At 37.3% G+C, this 16,596-nt stretch overlaps 1 protein-coding gene across 1 annotated transcript in view; it reads left to right on the top strand.

The window, feature by feature from the left end:
- The window catches only part of BBS9 (Bardet-Biedl syndrome 9), a gene marked incomplete at its 3' end in the record, with an annotated part of 276,367 nt that overhangs the window by 98,502 nt on the left and 161,269 nt on the right, over window positions 1-16,596 (top strand). The window contains exon 20 of the mRNA XM_080611280.1: window positions 15,411-15,593. Within this exon, the coding sequence (XP_080467406.1) occupies window positions 15,411-15,593 (183 nt within the window). The remainder of the gene's footprint in view (window positions 1-15,410; window positions 15,594-16,596) is intronic.

Raw genomic sequence — 16,596 nt, 5'->3', positions numbered from 1 at the left:
TCCTTCTTTGTTTGCCATCCTGTTTTAATTAAGCTTGCATGCAATATATTTGATAAGGAACTGATACCACTTATGGAAATGGAGTCAGAAAACTGTCCTTAAGTTTTGGTGCTACAGTATATGGTAAGTGAGCTTAAGTTTAAGGGGAGACCCTTATCTAGGACTTAAAAATATAACAAACCAGAGTGAAAATTAGCCAGACTAGTGTGTAGTGATGAGACAAGCAGGAATGGCCTTAAACTGACATGGGTTAGATTTAGATTAGATATTAGGAAAAGAATTCTTCCCTGTGAAGGGTGCTGAGGCGCTGGCACAGGTTGCCCAGAGAAGCTGTGGCTGCCCCATCCCTGGCAGTGTTCAAGGGTAGGTTGGATGGGGCTTGGAGCAACCTGCTCTAGTGGAAGGTGTCCCTGCCTGTGGTAGGGGTTTGGGACTGGAAGAGCTCTAAGGTCCCTTTCAACCCAAGCCAGTCTGTGTTTAATGACTCAAATTAAAGAGCATTCATTTAATGCATTTTAACGCAATTACAAATTGTGTTAGAATGAGAAAAAATTCAGGCTACAATGTTGTAGCAGTGATATGAAAAAGGTGGTGGGAGTTTACTGCTCCTAATTTTTCTGTTAGTTCTTGAGCTGAAACAATATATAATAGAACAAGATTAAAGAGCCAAATTTGCTTTTAATATTGGGCATTTCTACATTAAAATAATTTAACGGGCTGCCAAGCAGTCAGAATAAGGTTGAAAATTAAGTGGTAAAGATATTATGGAAACATATGGTTTTTTTGCTACTCACAAGGATACATGTGGCACCATGAGTTAATGTATTACCCTTTCAATTATAGGGATCTTATTCTGGCGGTACATGGACTGTATTTGTTTTGACAGGTATATTGGTGCCTATTGTCACATCACCAATTACTTGAACATCAGTAAAAGTAGTTGTAATGGGATATGGGGAAAAGCTCTTTACTTGTTCAGCTCCTAAAAATGGCTAGGAGTAGGACCAGATAGAGAAGTCTCATGTTTTCCCTGACAATTACTCAAATTAAATGCCTTCTTGAGAGAATAGTTTTCAGCAGAGATGTGTCCCTAAAAATATTCTTTTCGATGTTAAATATAGAATATACATATTTTCCATATATAGAGAGAATATACAAATTCTCTCTGTCTCAAAATATCCTGTTCTATAAATACTCTATGCTGCACTATTCTCCCTAGCTATGGAGAATAAAACCCAGGAATTGTTAGTCATTGAATCCTGCAAATACTAACTCCCATGACAAATCCTGAGTAAAACTATAGTCCCCACCAGTTTCAAGAGCCATAGATTAGAAGCAAAATCTGACCATTAATGTGAAGACAATACCTATGGAGCGATGCTGTGTGATTGTGGAACATAATTGCCTGCGTGCTTCCAGTTTACTTTAAGCTTTTGTAATAGAATTGGAAGTTTGCAGAATGTAAAATGTAGTGGAAAGCTTAATTACAGCCCTCCAAGACCTTACTTGGTAGTATAATTACCTTGTAGCAAAATGACAAACACATCAGCGTTATAATCATAAATGCCACTTGTGCTTTCAAACGCATTTCACAAATACCTGTATATGTATGGAGGTAGTTTTCTCGTTGTACAAAAATTAAGAATACGCTGGTAACAAAATCTGTATTTCCTGTGTATGTCTTTAAAAAATGAGTTGTAAATTGCTGTATGTGGTTAACTTAAAGCTAATGGTCTGATATTTTGCTTATTAAATTTGTGGCATCAGATATTCTTGAAGCAGAGAGGAATGGAAAGAAATAGAAATGATAAAATTAACTATTTCAGTTGTAGTAATTACATTTGTGACACAGATTAAGGAAAAGCTCAAAGAGTAAGCTTGGTGCAGGTGTAGGGTTTTCTTTACTGCAGAGGCATTTACATGTCTCGCACCAGTATCATTCAAGTTGAGAACAGAAGATAGGGATAGAAGTCCACAGCACAATAGGGAAGAAGCCTGTTTGATCCCCTGGCTATTTAAGTTAATTAGTTAATAGCATATTTTTCCTCCAGCTTTCTTCTGATGGGTTTAGAAATGTATGTGTAAGGGTCAGTGTGAGGGGGCCATTCCACAAACAAGGATACTAGAACGTTATTCTGCATCTGAATCTTCAAGAAGCTGAAAATTTCCGATTGCCTGAGACTGGTGCTTTCATATTGAACACCTTTATCTGTTAGAAGTGTTACTTTATTGGTTTTTTTTTTTTTTTCTTTCCCCAGCTGTGATGTGATACAATAACTTAAAGAAGCAGAAATGTTGAATATATATTCTTTATTGATCTAAACAGAAATGTTGTGTTCTGATCAAGTGATGTAAAAGTTTCCAGTAGTCCCTAAGGAGAATATTAAACATTACTATAAACCTTTTAAAATCTTCAATTTAGCTCATATTTAAGAATTCTAAAGGTTTGGAAAAACAATTCCCTGTACAAGTAAGGTTAGTTAGAAGTTACAGAGGAGGGTAATTCCAGAGAAGTGGCTAAAGCTGATGTTCAAATGAATTAAAGGAAGACTGAGGTAAATGTAAGGATGATGGCCTAACATTCATCTTGTGTAAAATAATGGAATGGCTGAAATGGAATTGCATTAGAAAGTTAGGTAGAATTGCAACACAGTCAATAATAGTTGATACAAATTTATGGAAAGATAGGAGATTATTATTAGTATTCCCTTAATTATATGTTTAGTTTAAATTATTCACAAAATAATTTCTGTTCAGTTTCCACAAAACTCCTTACTGTTTATATGCTGTTGAATTTTATTATGCAGTAGAGAAGGAAGAAGTTACACATTGGGGATTCTGTTTTGTAACTACCGTTGTTGTTAATTCTCTGTAGTTTGCCTCCTATTTCTACTGTTTGTTATGGATATGATTGTGCAAAATCACCACAAAAGGACAGGGAAGATTGGGGATACCTGAAGATAAAGGAGAGGGGGACTAAACCGCTGCTTTTCAAAGAGATGTAGGTGGATTACAGATTCAGCTAATCTCTTTCTGTAAAATCTGTTCCTATGTCACCTTTCAAACATCATCATCAAAGCTGAAAGAGTATCTTGATGTCCTGTCATACATAAGGTATGTTTCTAACTCTTCTACCATTAGAACTTACATCAGGTGACGCACCCCCCCCCCCAAAAATATCTTTGCCATGTTTTCATAGACTGATAATAAAGAAATAAATTGATAAATGCTCAGTTTAAACAGGTTGAAAATTAGAAGAAATTTGAAAAGCAAACAAGTGATTATGGAGGGGTTAGACTGTTAAATGAAGCAGCAGGTGAACTGAGAGAGGCCCTGGCTGGTATCACATGGAGAAAAACAGATAAGAGGAGCACTCACTAGAAAAGACTAAATGAAAGAGGGCAATTAGCAGGGATAATTACTGACAGGAGCACCCTCTTGCCATTTTGAAAGGGATTTTGTCCATCAGTACTCTGATAATAACTGCTGATAACTGTAGTGATCTTTGGAGGTTGCAAATGCTAAATACTGACTTTGGGGGAAAGAATGTTTTCATTTAATATGGAGCTACTCTTTCTCAAATGAATTACTACATCAGAGTAACCCTGCTAAAGTACAGAGTAGCTTCAGGTTTTCTGTTTCTATGAATACTTTTGAGTGATAGCGGCTGAATATGTTTTATCCACACACAGAAAACTGCTATTGAAGAACATAATTATGTATTAAGAATTATATATTTGTCTATTTATATCTATAATTATATGATCAAGAATTGTGATTATATATTGAAGGAAACGTACTTTATTAACTTGTTTACATTTTGCATTTGATTTTTTCTTGTGTAAAATCTCAGTTAAAAGAACTTGAATATAGTACGATGTTTACATGCTGTCCTTAGTCATGTGTCAGTTGAAGTAGTGGAGTTTTGTATGCTGTGGATGGGTCTGCAAGTGTCCAAACAACATGTCACACATCTATACTTTCTTGAACATGATGCTTTAACCACAAGAGCCCCAGATAAAAGGACATGTGTTTGCTTTTGGTTTATATTGATTGTTTTTAAACTGTAGTTCATGTTTTCAACAGAAGTATGTGGTATATAGACTTCAGTTGGAATGTCGTGTTTCAATAGAAAAAGGAAATATTCTTAATAGTTTCTTTTCTCAGGTAAAGCTTTGGTTTACTTATAGTCAGAGTTATTTAACTTTTGAGCACTGTAGATCGTGAATCCAAACCCAAATGTACTAAAATTTTGTTCTTAAGGGAACTAAAATGTCTGTGGTTAATTTGTCTGTGGACCACTTTCTTGGCTGCTTTTGCAGCATGCTTTTTCGCATGCTACTATTCACAGCAGGAAAGTGTTGGGAATTTTGTCTTTAATATTGTGCTACTATGCAGAAGTTTTCTTCTGCATTGATAATGAAGATTGACTCTCATGAGATGAAATTTCTTATATGTTTTATTACAGTATTTATTGCTAAAGATCTAGGCATATCTTTTGACCAGGTGGGTTTTGCTTTATTGTGCTATGGGTGAGATTCACAGAAGCAGTTTTCATCTAGAAAGTTAGATTTCTTCTGTAGTCAGTGGAGAGGAAGATGGGTCTTCTGGAGTCGAAGGCACGGAAAATTAGATACCTTCTTTGGTCTTTGTAAATTTCCCTCTGTTTTCAACAGCCATGTTCTTGTATTTGCTGCAAAAGAAAGCAATGCTGCATGTCTTCCTGGTTCTTCATAGTTCCTTTGCTCTGTTAGGGTAGCAGACATCCCTTCCTCCAGTTCCTTTAACAATAAGCTTTGCAATGGGGTTAAATCCTTTGGGAAATGATTTTTCTTTTATATTCTCCCCCAGGAATTTTCCATTTAGAAAAGAACATAATGTTTGGTTCGTGTTCTCATTGCACAGCAGGTTTTCTTTAGTACTTCTTCCCACAGGAATGGTGCTCAGTAATTCTCTCCAGTCCTACCATTTAGCCAGATGCTAGCTGTCTGTTGATGGAGCTCAGTAAGTTAGTTTTGCACCTGATATGAGGTTTTATCTATTTTTATGTATTTTCATTACTAATTTTTGACAAGTAGCTCAGCATCACTCCAAGGGAATTGCTTACATGAAACCTTACATGAGCTCAATGCAGTCTGAGCTCAGCTTCCTGTATCTGTAATGTGAATCTCAAATGCCATCCTTCTCTATGGGCTCCTAAGCAGACTCCAAGGCGTTTCTGGTAACAGGCCACTGGAGATGGCCCTGGAAAAGGGTAAGAATATGAGTGAAAGTAGACAAATGTTTTTCCTTAGATTCTTACAATTTTATTAATGATGAATGCTTCCCCCCCAGCAGATGCTAAATGAGGAGATGGTTGTTACTTTTTCAGAAGACATAACTGTGTAGTTTAGATCATGTTTCTGAGCTCCACCAACTTGAAACATCAAAGTGAATTTGGTCTGATATTTGGCCAACTTATCTAGTCATCCCTCTAGACAAATCATTTATCTGGATTTTTGGTCTGCAGTGTGGCTACAGTGTACGCTCCCCAGATGTGTTTTTCTAACTTTGATGCGATAGAATAAAGCAAACATAAATACCCTTTTGAGTACATCTTGTTATGAGAAGTAATGGTTGAAAATGAAGTTAAAACTATTAGATTTGACTGAAGCAGGGCATGAACTTCAGCTGTATTACGTCAGGGGAACAAGACAAGTATTTAAATTGAAATTTTTTGAAAGGAAAATCTTTTCTTATCAGAAAGCTTATCAGGAAGAGCATTTGTTACTAATTTAGTAGGGTGTGTATGTGTGTGGTTATGTATTAGCGTTGAAAAATGAGCTCTTTCCTGTTCTCCATAATTGAGGGTACAATTTGTTAATCCAAATATGCAGTAGAACTATCTGTAAGCTTCTGCTCAGATAATATTTTTCTAGATTTAAACCATTTTGAATGAATGTTACAAAGCCATATAGCTTCATCTATATTTAGAAGCATAGCAGGAGTACAACATAGAATGCTATTAATAATAATAAAGTCCCAATCCTATACATATGTACATGTATCCATAATGTTGACTTTTACATTATTGAGCGCAAATCGGTAACCTATGTTGTGTAATCCTGTGATAAAATATTTTTTACACACTAAAACAATTAATAGTTTTGCAGCTTGTCTTGTTTTGAATGTAAGATTTGGGGAAAAAACACTTCTTTTGGTTCTGTTCTTTATTCCTTCTTAAGTTCTAATTCCTCTGTTTAACCGGCAGAATGCATTGGTGGAATTTGCTGTGTGGCTAGGGCAGGTGCATATGTAAAGAAACCTGCACCTGATCCTGTTCCTGTGGGCTTTGTGCTTGTGAATTAACAAGGTATTTCGGGTGGGAATTTTCCTCATTTGTCAGTTTGAGACAAGAGAGTTAGTGCAGTTCCAGGTGTGCAGAAGAAGGTCATTGGCCATTATCTGCAACACAACTGTTTTGGTGACCTAAAAATATGTTCTTTTGATTGCCACCTGAAGAATTGCCTTTGAATATACTGTAATGTTACTTCAGGTGGTTCCTTTTTTTGTTTTCTTTGTTTTTCTATAGATGGATGGTCCCAGGCAGGGATATGAGAAGCTGTTTGCTGCCTCACTGCTAGGTTAAGTCCACCTACTGTGTGACTTGGCAGTAGGATATTTTTTTTGTCTATCAAAACTTGTCTTGCTCCCATAAAATGAAATCTGCACCACTGAAAATAGTCATACCTGTATGGCAACTGTTCACATAGAATCACAGAATGGTTTGGGTTGGAAGGGACCTTAAAGCTCATCCAGCTTCAACCCCCTGCCACAGGCAGGGTCACCTTCCGCTAGAGGAGGTTGCTCCAAGCCCCATCCAACCTGGCCTTGAACACTGCCAGGGATGGGGCAGCCACAGCTTCTCTGAGCACCCTGTGCCAGCGCCTCAGCACCCTCATGGGAAACAATTTTTTCCTAATATCTAATCTGATAGAAGCCAGATGAAGTAGAGTGCAGTTCGAGTTTGTAAAGGTTATTTACTGGGTATTGCTGTGGAGACAGCATTGTTGTGGTCTGTGCTGTACTTCCTCTGTGGAGGAGCGCAAGAGTCCTATTCGAGATTTCTTGGTGTTGCACCTTGTGTGAACAATGAAATTCTACTTTCCGTAAGTGACTCCTTTGAAGCCATTTTCTTTTTCTGCTAGTAAATGCAGTAAAACCTGGTGAGCTCTAGTCCTTCTGCTGAATTCTCTTACAGTTTGATAGACTGTGTTTTTGACTGAGTTTAAAAAGGCTGCATTTCATCATGATGTGCCTTTGTTTGGAAATGGTTGTGTCTCTTTCAGATGAAAAAAAAACCTAAAAGAAATAGCAGAGTTTTAATTCAAAGACAAGGTATTCAAGCAAGCAGTTCATACGCTTTGCAATCGTTGTAGTTTGACTTGAGAATCATAGAATCATAGAATGGTTTGGGTTGAAAGGGACCTTAACGCTCATCCAGTTCCAACCCCCCTGCCATGGGCAGGGACACCTCACCCTAGGCCGTGTCACCCGAGGCTCTGTCCAATCTGTTTTATTTTCAAATGTACTGGCATGTTTCTCAAGAATTTACTAATAATAGAGAAATTCCATAAAGTGTCTCAAAATAGAAAAGTAATTTTAGTATGAGATTCCTTGAAATTACTATTGTTGTTAAGTTTGAGCTTCTAATTAGCCTGCCATCCATTTTCTTTGGTTGCTATGTTTAGAATTTCTTTCCAGAGTGTATTATCTTAATTTCATCACTCTGAATCCCAGACACTGTGTTAGCAACCACTATGGTTTCTAATCACTAGAAATTATATGCTGGCTCAACCTGAAGAGGGACTTCTGGAAATTCCCTCAGGTGGTTCAATATAAAGCACAAGTGCCAAAATTGCAAATGGGATCGAGGGGGGCAAGTTTAATGGCTTGGAATTTAACTTAGAACTTCATTGTCTAGACTGGCTTGATGATTATTTTGATACTGATACTTTTATTGTTAGAGATGTTGGATTAGGATTTGCTGGAATGGCTTTATGTTCATCTGTGAAGATGGAAAAATACCTATATTGCGTATTAGTTGGATTTGGTTTTATTAACCTTTTAAAGATGTGTCTTTATCTGACATCTGTCTGATGTCGTCAGCATGTTTCTTGTTTCTCGCTATAATAAAATATAAATGTGAGATGAGCCTGAGTTAGGAGATGTGTTTTCCTGTGTACTTCGTAGGAAGCAATGACCTGTGGGTTTATTCTGTATTTCTAAAACTCATCACCTGATACCTAATATGCTTTGAATACTTATTTCCCCACTAGGTGCATATGACTGATCACACTGTGAGTAATGGTCTGTAATAGGGTATAATTCTGCCTTTAGTGAATCAATGCAGTGTTCCCACCGGAATTGGCTAATCTGCGACGTTACCCATTGAGCTTCACTGTACCTAACTGTGTGCAGAAGTAGGATCTAATGGATTTCTCTTGATTTCCTGGGCATTGGTAGATGCTGTTGAACTGAAATGCACTTAGAAATTTGCAGGAGGAGGCCCCTGTTAGTTTAAGCTGTTTGTTGTGTTTCACAGCTTATTTTAATAGACAAAGCATGCAACTTCCCTGTTTAAAATTTGGTCCTTTGTTGTAAAATGGTCTTGTGATCATTATACAATATCATATACTTGGGATATAAACCAAGCTCTCCACCTCTGTGTCTCCATTTAGCTAATGTCTGGCTGTATTTCTTTTTTTATACATTGCTGCCAATTCAACCCCAGCTTTACAGTGAAACTCTGTCTCCAGTATTTGTGGGCTATCAGAGAGTCCATGACATATCTGTGCATTATTTAGCACATCCCTATACTTAAATGGAACTTTTGTTTTGAAGGGGTGAGTAAAGCATTCATTGTAACTCACTGGTTTCTTGGGGTTTGTATAATTTGTAGCAGATGTTGCTTCACTCAGATAAGCTGCTAATTTTATAACTCTGCTTTTGAATTTGGATTTTGCAATGTAGAACTTGCTTCTAAATGTATTGGAAAGTATCATATGTATTTTGGAATATGTTTGTAGCCTTCCTTAAAGGAGTTATTGCCCCCCCCCATCTTGGTATTTAATAGTTTTACCAAATAACAAGCAGTTACTCACATGTAAAACTGGCTGCAATATTTACTTTTGGATAGGCTGTCAGAAGGAGGTCAAATGTCAGGTTTTAAATAATTTTCTTCTATATATTCTTCCCTTTAGCTATATTAATTTTTATCTGGCTTCTCAAAAATGCTAAACCCCTTTACAAAAATAACAACAAGCAAATAGAGAAAAGTATATTAATCACATTAAAATAGTCTTAAGTGTAATCCTAACCACAGAAGGAACACCAGAGGCAACAGAATTCCTTTATGTTAGCATGGGTTTAAACAAAGAAGCTCAGAAGATGATGGGCAGCAGTATAAAACATTAGATGTTAGGAAAAAGTTCTTACCTGTGAGGCTGGTAAGGCACTGGCAGAGATTGTCCAGAGAAGCTGTGGCTGCCCCATCCCTGGCAGTGCTCTCCATGGTCATAATGCACTATTACTTTGGTTTATGGAGGTAAGAGACAGCTTTGGTACATGTGAAGTCTCTAAAGAGGATTCTAAATTTAAGAATGCCATAACGTACATGCATGTGGCTCATATGAAGTGTTCGAGCTGACTGGCATCTTAACGTGTAAACTGTGTTATGTTCTCATAGATAGAATCATAGAATGGTTAGTGTTGGAAAGGATCTTGAAGCTCATCTAGTTCCTACCTTCTGCCATGGGCAGGAACACCTTTCACTAGAGCAGGTTGCTGCAAGCCGCTTCCAGCCTGGCCTTGAACTATGCCGGGGATGGAGCATTCACATCATCCTTGCGCAGCCTGTTCCCAGTGCTTTGCCACTGTCACAGTAAAGAATTTCTTCCTTACATCCAACCTAAATCTCCCCTGTTTAAGTTTGAACCCAGATGAGAGTGCTTTGTAGCAATTTGCAATTTAACATTGAAGAGAACAAAACCACACAACTTCCCTTGTGAACTTCCTTAATCTGACTTTTCTATTTTCTGGAGGCAGATTGCTATATTAATTACTTGTGATGATCAGTAATTCCACATTCCTCAAGGGAGGCAGTAGAATTTCAGGAGGTAGCTGGGTGCATCCAGATAAAGCATGGGTCGTCATGCTGCAGTGTCTTTCATCTCTGATGTCGTCTCAGATCGAGGTCATGTTGCGCTTCACTTGAATGTTGAGTGTTTGGTGTGTGGTGAATGGATGCTTTGTCCTTCTCATGGTGGGCCTGTGCTACCGTTTTAAGAACTGAGGTCATGGTTAGCACTAGCCCAGGCCTTCTGTTAAGGGTCAGGTAATTGTGGCCTGAGGTACTTAATCCCAACATGAGCTCTCCCCTACCCATTGCAGTGCTGTGGGAATGCTGCGGTGTTTAGAAGTAGCTCACTTGAGGTGAGTGTTAGATAAAGATCACTTTCTGACATGGATATCTTTGCCTGCATTCCATAAAGCTTTAGTCACCTGTCAAAGGCTCTGTGCACGATGGTTGTTGAGTGAGATGGTCTGCACAGGGAATTGGGCTGCTAATCACTGTTTTTGTTAACTTTGTAAACTAATTTGGGAACTGCCCATAAAGGTTTACTCCCAGAATAAGGGATATTTGGGATTGTAATTAATTAGGTGGATATTATCACTTATGTTATTTTATCAGTTGTAAAAGTTTGCTTGCCTGGTGTCTTAACTTTTTTATGTGGCTGCATACCAGATGTGCAAGGTAGACAGAGAGGCTCGTAGGGGAAAAAAATGCTTTCCTTTAAATGCTTACGTGTTCCAAGTGAACTCAGATATGTGATGGAGACTTCTTTAAATAATAAAAAATTACTTTGTTAGATCTTGTTTTAGATTTAATAACTGAGTTGTATTTCCTTCTCTGAAATGAGTTAATCTATGAAAAGGTGAAGTAGAATAGTAGTCATTGTCCTTTTGCAATAGGAATGGACAAGCAGTAATCCTAGCATTTCTCAGCATTCTGTTTTCTGATTTATATGCATTAACATCCTGCTTTCTAATTTTGTTTAAAAACATTTGGAAGGGGTCAGATCAATGAGCTACCTTGCAATAAATATTCCATAAGAAAAATTGCCAGGAGAAGACCCATGTGCTTGTGATCTATGTTTTTGCTTCTATAACTGTGTACAGAATGTCTCTTTAGAGCCAGGTATAAAGCCTTTGGTTACGGATTAATTTACTGTGGAGTACATAATAGTCTTCACCATCTCTGTGTCCATTTAATAATGATTGCATTTCAGATGTTATTTCTCCTATTTTAACAAATTTTGTATAGAAGACTTACTCTAGAGGGCTATAGATGAAATGTATAGTGATTGTATTCCTTAAATGCCATACTTTTCCTCTCTTCAAACTTGGTTTCTGCTGAAGATACTTCAAATTTACTAGAAGCTGAGCCCAGTGGGATAGAACTAGGTGAGAGCAAGGCTAATTGGCTGAATTTCAGCAGTGGTGGATGGTTATGTTTTTCTTGGCTGATTAAAAAAAACCAACCACCCCCCCCCCCCCCCCGCCAAATTGTCAGTCACATTTCCTGTTTTCTGGTTTAGAATATGGCATAAAACCTGGGAGAGTTTCCAGTCCCAATGGTGCTAGGGCCTCCAAGAAAATGTACTACCAACTTAAAACAAAGTGCCTTGGAAATTCATACTCACTTCTTGGCCTTTAGTTTTTCAGTTTTCTTCAACTTTGTAGCCAGCTAATAAGAAGGCATTTTGTATTTTTGGAATTGTATTTGTATTTTCTTGTATTACTGGAATGGGCCTGAGAGAGTGATGTTCATTATTGCCCCAAGGAACTTGTCTGAATATACAAGAGTGGGTATGTTGCAAGCTGTTTTCAAGAGGGGTTATTAAGTTTGAAGTTAGTGCTGGATGTTAAACAGTGCCCTGAAAAATATCTTTAAGAAAGCGGTAATAATGGAGAAATCTGAATGTTTTTAAAACTTAAATCACCATTAGTTTGCATTTTTCAAATTCTTGACATCTTCTGAGATCTACTTAGGAATAAATAAGCATAGGATCATAGAATGGTTATGGGTTGGAAGGGACCTTAAAGAATATGAAGAGAAATCTTTCTGCTTAAACACTTTAAGGTTGAAAACATGAGAAATGCTCTATTCTTGGAAATGATTGCACTTAAATTCTGGCAATAGCGTTGAGGGTGGAAATTCACAAGATGTTAAAAATACTTCTGGATTTCAGCTCTACCTGTGCAACTGTGAATATGAAATTTAGTGACAATGTTCAATATGAGCTTTCTTTAAGGATATAAATGAAAATCAAGTTTTGATCAGTTGTAAGAATGTATATTCAATAGTGTACTTTCAACCCATACTGGTTTCCTGCACTGGCTACTTTCTTTACTGCCATTGCTGTTAGAAAGTCTGAAAACCTGATTTTTAGTTTTGTTTGAAAGCTTTGGGACATTAAAGGAGGAAAAAGAAAACTTTCAATTAGGCAATGATTTGCCTTATGCAGTATAGGTGGAGTTTTCACCTGATGGCCTGGGAAGTGTTTACAGTAATTTTCCTCTGCGAGGGAAGATTTCTTCTTTTTACCTCAGATCAAGTACTTATTGTGGAACCTTATAATCTCAGACTATCTTTAGTTCTTCCAGCTGCTCTTTGTTGCTTTGGCTTTCAGCTTGACATATCTTAAGGGGTGTTGTCCAAGCAACCTTTTTTCTATGGTACAGGCTTTTTTAAAGCTACCATGGCCGTGTATGCCATGCGTTATAGTATGGTAATTCATATTGTGTTATCCTGGGTGTTCCAGATCTCAGAAAGCTGTATTAAGTCAATTCATCTATTAACAGAATGATTAGGACTTAGAAATGAGGGGTTTTTCTCCCCTTTTTGGCTTCTCTGGAAGTATAAAAGTTGAACTTGCAGTCATGTAAAGATTTAATTGGTGTGTGTTTTAGTGACCTGCAACACTCCAAGACTGCACCTCCCCTTTAGAAACTTAGGCCTGTCACTGGTGTATACTTGTCTTGTATTAATGTGCATTAGAACTTTAGAATTTTGTACCAAAGGCAAACTTTTCTAACAGCTGTATTTTTAGGGTTTCTTACAAAGGTGCTTTCAAAATAGCTTAAAGGCTGGGTACGTCAGATATTGTTTGGGAGTACTGGGAGATTTGTTTTACATCTATAGCCTATGAAGAGGTGAGTACCTCCTTTGGTCGTGGTTATAAAATGGAAAGAAAGCAAATTCTGAAATGAAGGATCCTTAAGGTAAAATGTTACGTAAAAGGCCTCAGTTATACAGTATAAGTTGAAATATAGCACAGAGTGAGAGATCATCGAGGAATTAATTCATGAATTCTCTAATGCCTATTGGACAGGAAAGGCAATGAGATATTTGAAGGCCTCTGTTAGGCTGAGGAGAACTTTACTGTTGTAGCTTGCTTCCTCAGAAAGGTGAAGCTGTATAGCTGTCAGTGACTGGTTGCAGTGGTGAGATGTAACTGGTGTAGGGTACTGCTTAGTGTTGTGTCTGTGATGGAGCTTTGTCACCCATACCTGTTGAAATATAACGGCAGTGTGGAACTGAACCTTGTGTAGAACATGAGGTATGAAGAACATCATAGCTTTTGTCTAAGCAAACTGACTGGGGGCATGATTACATCAGGTTATATGTTTGTGATACTGTTAATCTCCTCCAACCGAACTATATCATGTTGGTTTTCTCTATTTGGGATTAACATCTCACTTCTTTGCATGGTTAGCTGGGCTTTTCTTGGTTTTGTTTTGTTACTGGGCTCTAATTTATGTAGTGTTTGGGCTCATGGGTGTCCTGTGGGTTCTCCATGTTATTTGGAAACATTACATCTTAAAATACAAACCAAAAGCTATCAACACATTTTGTTTGAAATGTTTCATATTTATAGTTCTCTAAAACTCTGTTTTCTTTATCTTCCCAGTCACATGGGAGTTTGGAGGGAACACACACACACATCTCTAATGCCAGTGTTGCAGATTAAAAATAGTTTTTCTCCACCAAATGCTAACAGCTGGTTGGCTTTAATTCCCGGCTGAAGATGCATCGTATAGTATTTTCGTTTCCCTGCTGTTGCCAAATGCTAATGGATCAAGCTCTGCAAGTTTTTCCTTTGTAAATTCTGTTGTAATACTAATTACACTCTAACTGCATTTCTGCAGGCTTTTCACAATTCCAGTCAAGCACCTATTACCCCGTTTTGCAGATAAGTAAACAGAAGGAGAATGTGGTTGAGGAAGGTGCTTTGTGTTGTTTTAATGGCAGTGAAGGTAATCAGCACTGCTGTAAGCCAAGTATTATCCAGCCAACATGAAGATGTAGTGGCTTTCATGTGAACAGATCTTGTAAGCTCTTGTGTTCACCCAGGATAAACCCCTTTCCTTTAGCTGTAGTAGTTCAGTGCCAACACTGTGGAAAATCTCTTGCTGTCGTATTGACATGTCATACTGAAATTGCATAGTGAAATCACTGTTATCTTTGCTTTTCACTGGTGATGGAAAATGTCTAAACATTGTACTTTAAGAAAGAAGGCATTTATAGCAAAGTTTCTCAGAATACCAATTTTTGTAATGCTGTGAGTCTACAATATTATATACAGTTACAAGTTATTTCGGAACTGAGTTGAATATCATATAATGGATCTTCTGTTTTTCCCCATCTTGAAGTACTCAACACAACTATTTTACCATCTTAGAAGAAGTGAATCTGGTGTTTTAGTTTGATTTTTTTTCATGATGTCTGGCAAGTAAAGTGGTACTGCCTTCATATACGTGATCCATAATGTTTACATCTTAGCATAAAAGCTTAAGCAACTAGTGCAAAACATGGAGAGACCCAAGAGCTAATAAAATAACAGATTGCAGTTCTGTTCATCTGGAAATAATTATATACTGCATTTTTAATTGCATAAAATCAATGTATTGTTTTTTGATTCATACGGTAGGCTTGCTGGTCATCTGGAGATTAGTGTCTTGTGTGGTATAAAACTGAAAGTTAGTGTGTTATTACGTATTATGTGTTATCACGTATTAGTGTGTTATCATGTATTATGATAGGGATCAAGCTCAGGAATTCCTGAAGAATATGCTCTAAATGGAATCCTTTCTACACTATTATACTAGAGAGATTGATCCTGTTACCTTGGGTATGCAAAAGAAAAATCTTGATAATGAATTTAATACTTTGTGGTTTGTGTTTATGGAAAACAGAATTCCTCACGATCTTCTAAAGGAAAATAGGAGTCTGCCAAAGGTAATTTCAGTGTTGAGTGTTCATGGATGGTAAAATTATCCTTAACAGACATTTGTGATTTTTGCAGGTAATAGCTCTAGCAGATGCAGCAGTGGAAAATCAAGCCAACATATTCCAGGCATTCACAAAGCTGAAAAGTGCCACCCATCTGGTGATTATGCTGATTAGTCTGTGGCAGAAGCTCAGCGCTGATCAAGTTGCTATTCTGGAAGCTACGTTTTTGCCATTAGCAGAAGATACGAAAGAGATGGTATGAATCTGTATAGACCTGTTCAAAAAATGCCACACAGCTTTAAGTGCTTAAATGTATGTATTTCACCATGTGCTTTGTGGAAGACTGTCCTTTGAAGTGATATAGTAGACTTATTAAGTAGGAGTTTGATGCAAACTACATCAATTTCACAGGAAAGTGGGAAAATAGGAGTAGGTTATGGAAGGCTTCATTGGAAGATGTGGTTGATAGTTAACTTCTGCTTAATCCTTCCTTACCAAGCCACGTAGGAGCATCTCACATAAGTTTAGCTGGCTTTAGTTTCTCTCCTGTTATTAGCATAAACAGGTTAACCCCAATTTTTTTGAGATTAATATAAATGCTATAACATGTATGTGTACTCACAGGCATACATTCCAACAGAACTATAAAATATAGACGTGTACACACAATAATAAGCACTGGCCATAGTTTGTCTCCAGTGTTTGTACACTGGTTTATATAATGGATGAAAGTTATACAAATAAAATACTGTGTATAGATAATGTACTTGTGTTCTCCAGACTGTGCTCTAAATAGTCCTACATTGTTTAGATACTTCGAGCAACCTGGTCTAGTGGAAGGTGTCCCTGCCCATCGCAGGGGGTTGGAACTGGATGAGTTTTGAGGTCCCTTCCTACCCAAACTGTTCTGTGATTCTGTGATACTTTGCAAATTCTGCTCTGATTTAGTGAATATGACTATGTGAGATCATGTGCAAAGTTTGGAGAATGGTCTATAAAGAAAGATAATGCTGTATTCTATCCTTGCTTAAGGCTCTCGGTTAGATACTCCTTTAGGTGAAGTGATGAATGTTCTATACTTAAAACAACTGGAGGCAATCTCTAGTTAGTTTCAAGTCCAGCCTTTTTACTGGGTTCTAGAATAAAGTACTTAAAGATAGCATGCCACAGTTAGAAGAGAAATAAAATCTGACATTAATATGCCTCAACAGTTTCCTTTAGGAGTCTGAACAGTATTTTATATAACCTTTCACAAATGA

Source organism: Psittacula echo (genome assembly GCF_963264785.1).
Source record: "Psittacula echo genome assembly, chromosome: 2".
Classification (NCBI taxonomy): Eukaryota; Metazoa; Chordata; class Aves; order Psittaciformes; family Psittacidae; genus Psittacula; species Psittacula echo.
The sequence above is the reverse complement of the archived record's forward strand: the minus strand, read 5'-3'. Positions and strand labels throughout refer to the sequence as shown.